The sequence below is a fragment of the Tympanuchus pallidicinctus genome, unplaced genomic scaffold, assembly GCF_026119805.1.
Source record: "Tympanuchus pallidicinctus isolate F22 unplaced genomic scaffold, pur_lepc_1.0 scaffold8, whole genome shotgun sequence".
Classification (NCBI taxonomy): Eukaryota; Metazoa; Chordata; class Aves; order Galliformes; family Phasianidae; genus Tympanuchus; species Tympanuchus pallidicinctus.
Window position 1 is genome coordinate 47662094 of NW_026294802.1, and position 13465 is coordinate 47675558.

Here is a 13465-nt window from a genome sequence, read left to right on the forward strand (position 1 = left end):
GAGCAAGTTACGAGTCTGAGTGATTAATAAGATAATGACCTGCAGTATGTTGTGAAAATCACCATAATAAGGTGGCTGCTGCTGGAGACAGCCTGAAATTAATTAGTCTAATCTGTGTCCAGATTGGCCCAAGGTGTGGTGAGCCAGCAGTGCAGCCCTAAAGGGGCTTGTTGTGTCTGGCTGTGTTTGAAGCTCTGACCCCACTGTCCCTTGTAGATGTTTGCAGCAGTTTGAGGTTATGCTGCAGCCATGCAGATGTGAAGTGAGGCCTGTGGGGGAGCTCAGCAGGTATTTATATGCCTGTTCCCTGTGCCCAGCTTTGAACAAGGGTTGCCAGCTGGTTCTGATTGTTTTGCCTGTACTTCCACAACATTTAACAATCACATGCAAATCCCTTTAGGTGGTGGTAAGTACATAAATTACACGTAGGAAAAGCTGTCCTCAGTGCGGAACCTTGGCTGGAGAGTGGGCTATGAGCACAAGGCTTCCAAGAAGTGAACATCTGGCTTTTCTAGGACTTCTGAGTTTGGCTTCCTTAAGCAGCTTTGCTTTCTTAGCTCCCCTGGCTGTTCAGCTGCCTCTGCCTCGAGGGCTATGCCCTGTTCCCATCCAGACACCTGGTGCTCCTTGGCCATAATGCCCACTGATTGTCTTGCTCTGAGCTGCTCCAGGAGCAGTCCAAAGCACCTCCATAGCCTGCTGCAGCATTGCCTGTAAGCAGTGCAGGTGCCCCCTGAACCCGAGGAGCTGCTGTGCGGATGGTGCTAGGCCTGGGTGGGAAGGATCCTGTGTTAGTCCTTTAGCCCAGCATCAGATGTTTGGTTTCACTGTGAGAGATGCGATAGACCCTCTATCTACCTGGCAGGGGTGTGTGTGCTGGGGTGCACGATGAAGAGCTGGGGAAGTCCGAGCTGGGGTCCTTGCTGGGTGGCAGAGCCCAGGTAGGCTTTTTGCACAGAAGGACTTGCTTTTTGGTGAGAGCTTTCTGCTGTTGTTGAGTCACAGCTGTGTTCAGAGTGCATTCCTCAATGCCAGGGCCGCTCTGGTTTCCATTTGCCCTTTGTATGGCGCTGCTGCAGGGAATGCTGTTAACCTTTAGCAAAAATGTGACCAGACAGGACTCCCACTGCAGAATCACAAAAGCACTCTGCTTTCAGGTGATTAATTCTGTCTTTTTGGGAACTCTTTAGATACTCGCCCACAAGTCAGCAGCATAATAATAATTACTTTCCAGTAATTGATCAAGTTGTACTGGTCTGCTGATGGGACAGGCAAGAGTTAAGACATGTGAGGCCAGTTTGGTTTTCAGTATCAGAACAGGCTTACAGCTCTGTCCCCCAGCTGCCTCTGCTCACTGCAGTCTGCTGCTTCAGAGCTTTCTGTGCAAGCACTTGGTGTGTCCATTTGCTAGCCATTAGTGCTGTTAGAACTGTGAGTGTGCCTAGCTGGTGTCTGAGGCCATGTGAACCTGTGGCATTTATAGAGTGCTTAATAAGGTAAGGATGGATATGTTGCACTGTTTTTGAATTCAGCTACCTAATGCTCAGCGACCTTGATTACATGAAGTAATTGTTCAAGATGTAAGTCAGCTTTGCCATGCTTTAGTAATCTTAAGGAGGCTGATCTGTCCTTGTGCATAATATGTTGCATTCTCTACCTTTTGATGGGAAAGGAAGTAATGGCTGTGTTCCATATGTGTTCCATGTATGACCATGAACACAGACAGTTATATAGTGGTGTTTTCTAGTTTTTATACACTTTGCCATAGTGCTAATTTGCTTTGACTTTCCTTGCACTCAGCATTCAGGTGTTTGTAGAACAGTTTGTTCTGGTGGTAACAAGAGGTGGGTTTTGTGCTTCTGCCTTTTCTCTTCCAGGATTTACGAATGACTGTTCTGCTTTTAATTGTTTCATGATTTAATCCCAAATAAAAGAGTTGTATCGTTTCATCTGCTGCTGGTGTCAGTCTGACAAAAATATCTCACTTGCCTGTTTTGAATACTGAGGCTTAATGAATACATTGAGACTTTGAGTTTTCTGAAGCATCTCTGATATTCTGAGACGTTCAAAACATGACATTAGGCAGAAGAGCTTGGCCAAGCAGAGACTTGTAAGCTGCTGCATGGGGCTGTGGTGAGCTTGCAGAGCTGTTGTCTGCATTCCTTTGAGGCACCTTGTCTGCACTCTTACCTTGAGAGAGATGCTTGCTTCGCTTACAGATACAGGTGGTGACAGACCAGTGTGAGCAGTGTGGACTTTACTCAATTTGCTCTAACCTGCAGTGCCACAGCAGTGTCAGTGCTGTGGGAGACAGAGGCTTTATTGAAGTCTAGGTAGATTGTATCCGCAGCCTTTCCCTCATCCACCAGGTGAGTCACTCGATCATTGATGGAGATCAGGTTGGTTGGGCAGGACCTGCCTTTCATGAACCAATGCTGGCCGGCCCTGATCCCTCGCTTGTCCTCTGCGTGCGGTGTGATTGCACTCCAGGTGAACTGCCCGTCATATTCCCTGGTACTGAAGTCAGGCTGACAGGCCTGTAGTTCCTGGATCCTCCTTCTGACCTTGGAGATGGCCGCTGTGTTGGTAGGTCTGAGATGCCTGGGACCTCCCCAGCTGATCAGGACTGCTGAGAAATGATGGGCAGGCACTTGGCAGTCGCTTCTCCCAGCTCCCTCAGCACCCTTAGCTGAATCCCATCCACTCCCAGGACTTCTGGCAGTACAGGTGGAATAGCGTGTTGCTAACTGTTCCCTCCTGAATTGCTGGAGTTTATTCTGCTGCTCATCTCCGTCTTTTAGCTCAGGGGTTCAGCACACTGAGGACAACTCATCTGACTGTTACAGACAGAAGAAAAGAAGGCATCGAAAATCTCAGCCTCTCTTTCTTCTCAATAATAATATTCCCCACTGCATCCCATAAATGACGGAGATTCTTCTTGGCCCTCCTTTTGCTGTTAATATGTTTGTAAAAACGTTTTTTATTATCTTTCACAGTGGTTGCCAGATGTAATTCTAGCCTATCAGCCTCACTTCCAACCCTGGCATGCTATCCTTCATTTCTGGCGAGCCTGGTTTTATCCCTTTCCCCATTCAAACCTAGTCTGAAGCTGTCTCAGTAAGCCCTGCCAACTCCTGGGCTGGAATGCTTTTCCCCTTTGAGACTGGTGGAGCCCATCTGTTGCCAGGGGGCTCAGTGTTGAATTAACTGCCCTGTGATCAAAAAAACAGTTGCTATACATTTCACTGTAGAATGGGTCCATGCAATCAGTAATACTAGAATGATTTTGGGTTTCTTGTTCTTTGTAAAGCTTTTGTCTTGCAGGACTCTGCTGAATGATACTGAGTGCATTTCATTACTTATAATTTCAGTTTACTGCAATTACAAAGCATTTCATCCTTTTTATTTGTGTTCTTGATTTTATCATTACCATGTTTATTCCCTAGGCATGGCAGCCTTTTAATTAAACTTGTCTGTTGGTCTCCAAAGAGTTGGTACTGATTTTTTGCTTGCTTTGGTTCCTGTTTTCAGCTACATGCCGTTACCCTTTGGGAATGCATGAAGGCACGATACGGGATGAAGACATCACTGCTTCCAGCCAGTGGTATGATTCCACAGGGCCCCAGTACGCACGGTAGGTCAACAGAAGGCAAAATACAACATTTTGATTTTCTTTTGAAGTTACCCAGTATGTGATTGAGGAAAATATATTTGTTTAGCTTCACTGTTAAAAAAAAAAAACACAAACCAACCCTCATTCTTGCAACGCGTGAAGCTGTGACTCAATATTAAGCATTTTCCCCATGAAGTGGTGAGATGTCAGACACGAACCCGGGGAGGTGGCCGTGTCTCAGTGTTTGGAGCAGTTCAGGATTTGGCTGTTCCAGGCAGCACAGCTGGATTGAGCCCCCTGGTGAGCAGGAGGTCGGACTGGGCTTCCACAGATCGCTTCCAGCATCGATCTGCCAATGGAGTTGGATCTTAAAAGTCAGCCTGGGACAGCACCCCAGGGGCTCTTGGTGTTTGCGACTAAATTGTAGGAAATCACTGATGAGGATGAATTTTCAACAGCATCCTTTTGAACAAATGGGCTGTGTGTGCTTGGACCCGAAAACCTGGAAAATGTGGAGTTGAGGAATTGTAAAAAAAAAAAAAAAAAAAAAAAAAAAAGCAGTTTGAGGATTTTCTTTCAAGGTCAAGCAATATTAATATGTTTCTCTTGAGCTTGGCTTTTCATTTCTGTTGTTTCATTTACCTCAAAGCTGATATTTTCAAAGTATTTACAAATCTGACTTTCCTCAGACTTGTTTGTTAGGATGATGTCAAACATTCCTATAGTTTCTGTGCAACTCAGATTTGAATTTCAAGTTAGCTACAATGCTTTATTTATATTTATACTGTTTTGGCTTACTCCCAGTTCTGAAAATACCTGGGGCATCACTTACCACGTGCTACCAAAATCTGCTTGCCAGGGCGGCCGGATGTCCACAGGGTGAAGACATAAAGATGTCCCCAGCTGACTCTGTTAGAGCTTTCTCTTGCCACTGCCTTGACCTATAGTGTCTCCTGGGTGCTTCTTTCCTTGGTTCATAGGGGTTGACTGCACTCATTAATTCCATCAGTTAGAGCTGAGATTGCTGTCAGAATCACAAGGACACTTCAAGGGCTTCCTGTTTGCTAGGAAATCTCTGTTGCTGAAGACTGCAGAGTCTCCTTGTGTCTACATTAGAAACTTTCACCACCTGCTGGCTTGCACAACCAAACTCAGACAAGCCTAGGTGAGGCACTGGTGCCTTTGTGGCTCCACCTGCTGATGAGTCCTTTCCAACGTGGGGTATTCAGTGGTTATATGGTTCTGTTGCTGGAGTGCTCTTCTTGGCATGCAGTCTCCAAGGATTACAAACCTGAATTTTTGCATCTGGTATTGCAGTGTTCAACTTCTAAGCACAGAGTCCCACATCATGTAGCTAGCAGTGTTGTGCACAAGCAAGTCTGATGAATGAGGGAAATGTGACAGATAGTTTGAGATGACACAGAACAATTTTTAGATGGGCAGAGCTTTCTTTCTTAAATGTATATTAAGATAACTCCTCTGTGCTTGATACAGCTGTAGGGAGGAGGTTGAACAGCATTCCCTGTGTGAAAGGTAGGAGAAATATGCACTTCCTAGGCACGATGCTAAAAAGCAGGCAATGCCCCATTTCCTACTGATTAGCTCAGTTGTATCTGAGCAGCATTATATTGCTGCTTCTGGGACAGAAATGACTTTTAATGGTTACAGAGAGGTATCTAAAACAAAGAGAGGCTGTCCTGAGCAGGAAAAGCCTGGCTGCAGGACTCTGGGAAGTGTCAAAAGTCAGTCCAAAAGGGAGAGGTTTTTACTACCACTCTTTTGCTCAATTCTCAGTTTTCAGATGTCTCCCAAGCTACTGGGGAGGATTGGTCCTCGGAAGTGAAGTCTTTTAATTTGTGTTTTCCCCAGGTTACAAAGGGAAGAGGGCGATGGAGCCTGGTGCCCAGCTGGGTTGCTGCAACCAGAAGATGTACAGTTCCTCCAAATCGACCTGCATAAGCTGTTTTTCATCACCTTGATTGGGACTCAGGGACGACATGCCCGTGCCACAGGCAAAGAATTTGCCCGTGCCTATCGAATCGACTACAGCCGCAACGGGGAGCGCTGGATCTCCTGGAAGGATCGTCAGGGCAGGAAGGTGAGTACAGACAGGGAGCTGCTGGAGAGGGTCCAGAGGAGAGCCAGAAAGATGATCAGCAGGCTGCAGCACCTCCCCTACAGGTGACAGGCTGAGGGAGCTGGGCTTGTTCAGCCTGGAGAAGAGAAGCTGTGGGGTGACCTCATTGCAGCCTTTCAGTGCCTAAAGGGAGCCTACAAACAGGAGGGGAATCAACTCTTTGAAAGGGGAGATAACAGCAGGACAAGGGGAAATGGTTTTAAGCTGAGGGAGGGAAGATTGAGGTTGGATGTCAGGGGGAAGTTCTTTAGAGAGAGAGTGGTGAGGTGCTGGAACAGCTGCCCAGAGAGGCTGTGATGCCCCGTCCATCCCTGGAGGTGTTCAAGGCCAGGTTGGATGGGGCCCTGGGCAGCCTGGGCTGCTGTGAAATGTGGAGGTTGGTGGCCCTGCGTGTGGCAGGGGGTTGGAGCTTCGTGATCCTTGAGGTCCCTTCCAACCCTGGCCATTCTGTGAGTAGTAGATACTGAGTCATGGAGCATGCAAAGTACAAGAGGGTTAAGATGCTGTCCCCTTGTCTCTGACACCAGTTAAGGATGGTGCTCTCCTTTAGCACTGCTGTTGCAAGATTGTGAAGTTCTGGACCCACAATAGTATCTAGCATCAGCCATGTGCCATGGTATGCCTGCAGCACTGCTTCAATCCTGTCAGCGGGTGCTGAGTTCATCCACACACAGCTGAGTTTGCTCAACAGTAATGGCAGCTTGTGGAGGTGTTAGACAAGATCTATCTTATTTTTACCATTCTATATGGCAAAAGAATGTCTTTTTCTGTTATGGAGCTGAGGTACCTTTCTTCTGAGAGACTGGGAGGTGGCTGAAGCTTTCTTCTTTCAGCGGGATTCTTCAAGACTGGCTGCAATGCCACGGCAGAATAAGAAATACCTCTTAAGAGGAAAATTAATCTAAGTGCAATCTAAGTGAAATTCTGCCATATGTTGTCTCCTGTTGGGTCTCATCTTCTGTCAGCAAGGTGTGGTGGATCCAGCTTACCTGGCTTCTCAATCTCTTATCTTAGGTTGTCCGAGAGCTGAAAAGGTTAATCACTGTCTCCTGGTTCCTGAATTCAGGACTTAGCTGTGTCCCTGGTTCACTGAAAAAGTCATGGGTGTTTGTCTTAGGAAGAGGAACGTTAAGAGGCTGCCAATTAAAAGCCTGTTGAGGAGCCTGAGGAAGATGCAGAAACAATCTTTTTTGACTGTTCTTCTTTACCAAAGATGGAACTGTTCAGCTGGAAGGGACCTACAAAGATGGTCAAAGCTGCACCTCTCTGGGGCTAACCAAAAGTTGAAGCATGTTATTGAGGTCGTTATCCAAATGGCTCTTGAACACATTTGCCCTTGTTGAATTTCATGTCACCAGTAATTATGCAGTGATCTGCCTAGATCCTGCTGCAAGGTCTCTCCCTCCAGTCACCTTCTGGATTTCAGGGTAGCTGCTGGCACAGTGCAGATCCATGGACGTGTACAACCAGGTGCAGGAAACTTTCACAGCTGACCCAGCACTGTTGAGCAGACGATGTGACCTCTCTCCATTTTAGCAGCCTTTCTCTGCTATTCATCTTTCATCATCTTCAGAGAGATACAGTTTTGTGAGTGGCTTCCTTCTGCAGTATGGCATGACCTTTTAGTTCTCATTGCACTCCTAAGCCACAATCAGTCTGTGCTGATGTGAAGATGAAACCAACTTTCTGCTCCTTTATTGACCTCCCCCATCTTTTAAATTGTCATCACACCACCAGTTGCAGTCCATGTGGTCTTTTGAACAGCCTCTGCTTCCATCCTTCCAAGAGTGACTCTTGATGTCGGAAGTGTTCTGATTTTTTGTCTCCATGGGTGCAGGTCCTTTCAGAAATCTCTTACATGCTTTGTGTCCATCACTGGGAGATTGGCAGTTCAGCTATTTCCACACGCTGACTGTCACATAAGCAGTAGGCTGTTCCCAGAACTGCAGTGAAGGTGAAAGTCCATGACACATCAGTCTGTGCTTCAGTGGTGTCTGGCTGCTTGCACTTCCATCCACCAGGCACTGCGGCACCTCTGAAATTTTGTTGTCTTGTGCAGCATTTCACAGAAAAAGGGTACCAGGGCACTCCACAAGATAATTAATGGTGAGGGCAGGTGCTCAGTTACTTGCTGTTTGAATGCACACAGAGGATTGCTTGAACACAGAGGTTATGTACAAGTAACCAAGGATCCCTGCAGCATGTGGTCAGCATATATGTTCATCTTTTACCTGCCTTTCTCCTCTCCATCATAGTCCTGCCTGGTAGGGGTCTGCAGCGGGCAGGCAGCAAAGTGGCAGAGCTTTGTCAGCCATGCAGCAGGCAGGAGGAGGGAGCAGCAGGTGCCAACCATACTGCGTGGGAAAACTGCCCAGTCTTGCACTGATGGGATGCAGCGACAGCACTGTAGGCATGGATTGCACAACAAGGAGAAGTTACTGATAAGGACTTGTCTTTTCCAGGTAATACAGGGCAACATTGATACGTACGATGTGGTCTTGAAAGATCTGCGGCCTCCCATCATTGCTCGCTTTGTGCGGGTCATTCCTGTGACGGAGCTGCCCATGACTGTGTGCATGAGGGTGGAGCTCTATGGCTGTGTCTGGTATGGTAAGTAGCTGTTGCTTGTCACTGCAAAGTAGTCCTCACATCCACTGACTGGGACTCACCTGTGTCCCTGTGTATGCGGAGGGAATTCCAGACCAACAGGACTGCTTCTGTTGGTCTGCATCACAAATAAAAGGGTCGTGTGGGCAGAGATGATGGAAGGCGGCTGCTGCTGTGTTTCTGAGGTGTGTGGCCTTCTTTTTTAGATGGTTTGGCATCCTATAGCATCCCCGAAGGAGGGACAATAGCAGCTCCTGGCTTTCCTATCGTTTATCTGAATGACTCGACCTATGATGGCTACCAGGAGCGCAGGTGGGAGAAGTCATCCTGTTTTCTCTCAGTCCTTCTGCAAATCATCTCTTCTTTCTTACTTACCTCGTCACTAATGTCTCGTATCCTGAATGCTTCTTTGGTGAGACCTCCCTAGCTGCAAGCTCTTAATGCTCCAAAGCATGTGCTATTTCAGTGGTTTCGTTCCAGGCCTTTGACATGCTGTTAGTTCCTGTTTTAGAGGATGTGGGCTCATGACATAACGGGTTCATTCTTAGATGGCAAAGGCTGTCAGGAAACGAGTTGTTTTTTTTTTATTACTGGAAGTTGTCAGTGCTTCTCTTCAAAGAAAAGAATGTCATTACACAGCTCACGTTCTCTTTGTTCATGCCTTCCATCTCTGCATGATGTGATGAGATGGTCCTGATGTATTTAATTGCCTTAAAGCCCTCCTCGCTCTTGGTGTCTAATTTTGACCATCTCCATTGTACTTATTTCTTTGTTGGGTCAGGTACAGCTTTAAGCTGTTTTTGATACTGCATATCGTAAGGTGCTGCTACTCTGTTGCCCCAGTTTGGAGCTGGAGCTCTGGCTGGCCCTTTAGCCCACGTGTCACTGGGGCAGATAAAGATCCTTCCCCTCTTCCGTTGCCTCTGTTGCTTATGCAGGCTGCATTTCAAACTGTTGCAGGAGGTTTCTAAAACGGGCATGAAGTACACAGCAGCTGAACGCTAGGCCTGCACTCAATACCTGTGAGTTCCTATACAGATCTGAGGTACTCTGTTTGAAAAAGCCCTGATGGACTCGAAACACTTTGGAAAACTGCATCACTCCCTGTGGGAAGCTTCAAGTCAGCAGAGGCACCACTGCCAGCATGGGATGAGGGGAGGTTGGCTGATTGCTCACTATAGAGGTTTCTTGGGGATGATGCTTTGGAATAAAAACAAAACAAAAACACCTTAAAATAACTGGATTTTGAGAATTCGTTACAAAGCCCATTAACTTTTCACAAAATTGAGATTCATTAGGTTGGGTGGCACATTCCTTATGTTGAGGCAGTTCTGGTTTATGTAACAGTCTCTGAAATGCTCAATAACAGTGAACTTGTAGACATTGTGTGACCGCTTTGTTTGCACACTTGAGCACCTTTAAAATGCATTAAACTTTTTAGTACTTGAGTGTGGATGTCCTCTTGGGGCAGCATATCCCTGTTTGTGCAGGAGCAGGCCTGATAAGTGACCCAGCAGTGACTTTTCAGTGATTTGCTGTCATAATTTAAGGTGCTTTCATTCCACATCCAACTGCAGTTGTCATCAGCTTCTTTGAGGTTTTTTTTACCTGAAGTTCTTTATCCTTTGTGGTGATTTTTGTAAAGTTGTGTTATGTCGTGCTGAAGGTTGAAATATGGGAAGAGGAAGTACCTTCTGAGTGCCTGAGAGATATAGAGAGGTGCCAGGTACCTGTGTCTTAGGTTAATGTCTGGTACTCTCAAACTGCATTGGTACAGTGGGGGTTGGATATAGAAGAAAAAAAGAGCATTTTATGGTCAGAAAGAAGCAGGTGCTACACTTAGAAGTCCAGTGCTAGCTTAGCATGCTGAGTTTGCTGGGGATTGTCTGCATTTAGAGTTTCCTGACACAAATCTCACTGTGCTAAGCTAGCTAAACAGAGGTAGCTGAACTTAAGCCTGTGTGCCGTGCTGGCCTGGAAGGGACTTTCTCTTGTCCAACTGCTAACCTGCTTTGGAGTCCACAAGGCATATGTACCTCTGCAAAGCCTGCTGATTTGAGGGCTCACCTGAAATGGGCTTTGGTACCTCCAGCATGTGCAGCAGCCCAGGTGACAAAGACTTCCTAGAGGAGCTGAACAAAACAAGTCCAGGGAACAAGCTTGGGCACTAATGCTGCTGAACTGTTGGCTCTTTCCTTGCTATGGGCTGAGGGACGTTCCAGGGATGACACCAGAAGGCAGATGGGTCAGAGTTGTACCACACCTGGCATCTTTTACTCAGCTTTCCAGCACTGATCTGGTGGGCTCTGCACTCTCAGATAGGAAGTGGAACAAAACAGGGTTCTGGGGGAAGAATCTGATCAGCTTTGCCAATGGAACTGATAATGCTCTCCTCTTGCACACGCAGCAGTGCCAAAAATACCCCCAGTTACAACTGGCTGAGCTGCCCAGGGTCTCACTGCTTTTTTTTTTTATCCTGCTTTTCTGTGCCTTCCTGCAAACTTTTCCCCACTGATTTCCCCAGGGTAGCGTGGAGCAGTGCCTCCACACAGCTCTGTGATGCAGTGCTGCCCTGCAGTTTGCTGTCAGGAAATCTTCAGTATCACTTTCTGTAGTCTCCATTTCTGTTGTTGAGAAGCTCTGCCTAAAGCTTGGCTTTGCTGTCAGTGCAAAAACTCCTGCCTTCTCCGAGGCAGGGAAGACCTTAAAATCCCAGCTTGAACAGAATAAATGGGTTGTTGCCCAACTGTAGGAAGTGAGGTTTTAGTCCACGACGCGTTAAGAATAAACAAAGGCTTGTTTTCCCAGTGCCAGCCAAAGGACCTGAGTGCTTTCACTTCTGAGCTGTGGGTGCTGAGCTGTCACTGTGCTTCTTCCTGGCCAGGCACCTGTATGGCGGTCTGGGCCAGCTGACGGACGGCGTGCTGGGCCTGGACGACTTCACACAGAGCCACCAGTACCGCGTGTGGCCGGGCTACGACTACGTGGGCTGGAAGAACGAGAGCTTCAGCGCGGGCTTCGTAGAAATGGAGTTCCAGTTTGACCGACCGCGGAACTTCACCTCCATGAAGGTATGGGGTGTTGTCCTCCTCCGGCGGCCTTGGGGTGGGCTGTGGGTCTGCCTGCTCACAGGCTCCTCGTTTGGGGGCTGGAACTTAATGATCCTTGAGGTCCCTTCAGCTCAAGCTGTTCTGTGATTTGGGTTCCATCTCCGAAGCTGGTGGATGGAATGTGTGCAGAGGGACGATGTGAGTAGGCATCATCCCAGTGTGGGATGCTGAAGCAGGGCAGCACGCACCTCTCTGATCTTGGACACTGTCAGTATTTGGCTTAAACGACTGGGGAAATAACACCTGGAGCAGTGTTTAGGCAGCCCCTGTGGGCAATTAAGATGGATTTAGGATGCAGGCTGCTCAGTGTTTAAGGCCTGTGTGACCCTTAAAGGAAAAGAACGTGTTTTTGTTTCCATTTTTGATGATAAACTTCTCTGGACGCCTCAGTCTGTGCGCTGGGAAGTCACTTACGCAGAGGAGGAGGGTGACCTGAACTTTTTAATTCTGTAGTAAATAGAATCTTCTAAAAAGGGTCAGTGGCTTTTCTTGTACGGATTTCAAATGAAGGAGAACCCACCACATCCTTCAGTAAATTGTTTTGGTGGTTACATACCCTGGGTTTTTTTTTGTCTATTTTTAACTTGCGACCATTGGCTCCCAGCCTGCTTTTGCTGGCCAAAAGTAGGAATCTTGCCTTCTCAGAAACTTTCCTGCTCCTATACTGCGGTTGAATCACGTTCTTAATCACTGCTTCAGTAAACTAGGTTGGCTGAACTTCTCAGTGCCTTCCCTGTGAGATCTAGGATCACTTTTGTAACTGTCTTCCAGTCCTTTCTTTGTCTGCCAATATTCCTTTGGAGGTACAGAGACTGGATGCAGGGTTTCCATCAAACTGCATAAAAGAATGGTAGCAATTCCCTGGCTTTGGATAACTCCTCTTTGTTTATCAATCTTGTGATCACATTGGTCCTCTTAGCCAAAGGATGGGGAGCCAGTGTTCATTAGGAGTTTGGTATCGTGCTGAAAGTCGGTTCAAAGTTACTGGCTTCCAGTGCAGAAAGAATTACTGAAGTTTTGTTCCTGAGTTCACAGTGCAGAGGAACACATTCCTCCTAGGAAAACACCTACAGAATGATTTGTGCCTTCACTTTATTTTCTTTTTAAGACTTACTGGACAAATTTTGATCATGTGAATATTATTCATGAGCTCATATTATGCTAATCAGAACAAGTGTTCTAATGCCTCCTGAGAGCCTGTCATGTAAACACAGCCATCAACCAAATAAACACATAGAAATACTTCATTTAGTGTTTCATTATAAAACTGTATTAATCAGCGTGGATTATTCCTTGTTCCTTATTAAATATGAGCTGTTTCAGCTTTGCCTTTTGCACAGACCTGGTGGTCTGTAAATACTGTTCTGTGTTACATCTTGATACCTTTTTGCTCGATTCTACTCTTCTGATCTTCCCAGTATCCAAGGAAGTACTGAAAATAAAGGATAGCAATATTGCAGCTGCACTGCAAACTACTTAGGCTTGCACATTATAAAATTGGACTTCAGTAGGTGGTGTTTGGAATAGAAAGTGTCTCTGTATCGGTCCAAGATGTGAACATATCCAACTGCTATCCAAATACAGCACAAACTGTGTATTGCAGATGTCAGGCTTTGCTGCCTTGTTATGGATGACTGTATCTCCATACTGAATAATGTTGTCTAACCTTCATCTGTTCTTAATTACGCTCAACTACCCTTCTTTTGTCTTCTTCCTTCTCACCAGGCCTGCTGTCCTCATTACTGCTTCACTGCTATTCACTGCAAGGTCTCAGAGGTCGTGCAATTAATAGGGTTCAGAGCTGCATGTAGTTTGGAAAAGGCTGCTGTCACAGTTGCTGATGCTCTGGAGTTGTTAGGAAATGATTTCTAGAGTTGCTAAGGGAGGACTGGACCACTGTGGCTATGAAAACAGAGGTGTATGGTGAGAGGCACTGAACTATTTAAGGTTCACCTTATTGTTCACCTTATTCCTGTGGTTCCCAGTCACTGGGTACAG

At 46.6% G+C, this 13465-nt stretch overlaps 1 protein-coding gene across 7 annotated transcripts in view; it reads left to right on the plus strand.

Moving 5' to 3' along the window:
* The window catches only part of LOC128073147 (discoidin domain-containing receptor 2-like), a 50887-nt gene that overhangs the window by 22388 nt on the left and 15034 nt on the right, over positions 1-13465 (plus strand). For all 7 annotated transcript variants that reach the window (XM_052667639.1, XM_052667641.1, XM_052667642.1 and 4 more), the window contains 5 exons: positions 3532-3634; positions 5483-5711; positions 8213-8360; positions 8564-8669; positions 11242-11428. In XM_052667639.1, the coding sequence (XP_052523599.1) occupies positions 3532-3634; positions 5483-5711; positions 8213-8360; positions 8564-8669; positions 11242-11428 (773 nt within the window). The remainder of the gene's footprint in view (positions 1-3531; positions 3635-5482; positions 5712-8212; positions 8361-8563; positions 8670-11241; positions 11429-13465) is intronic.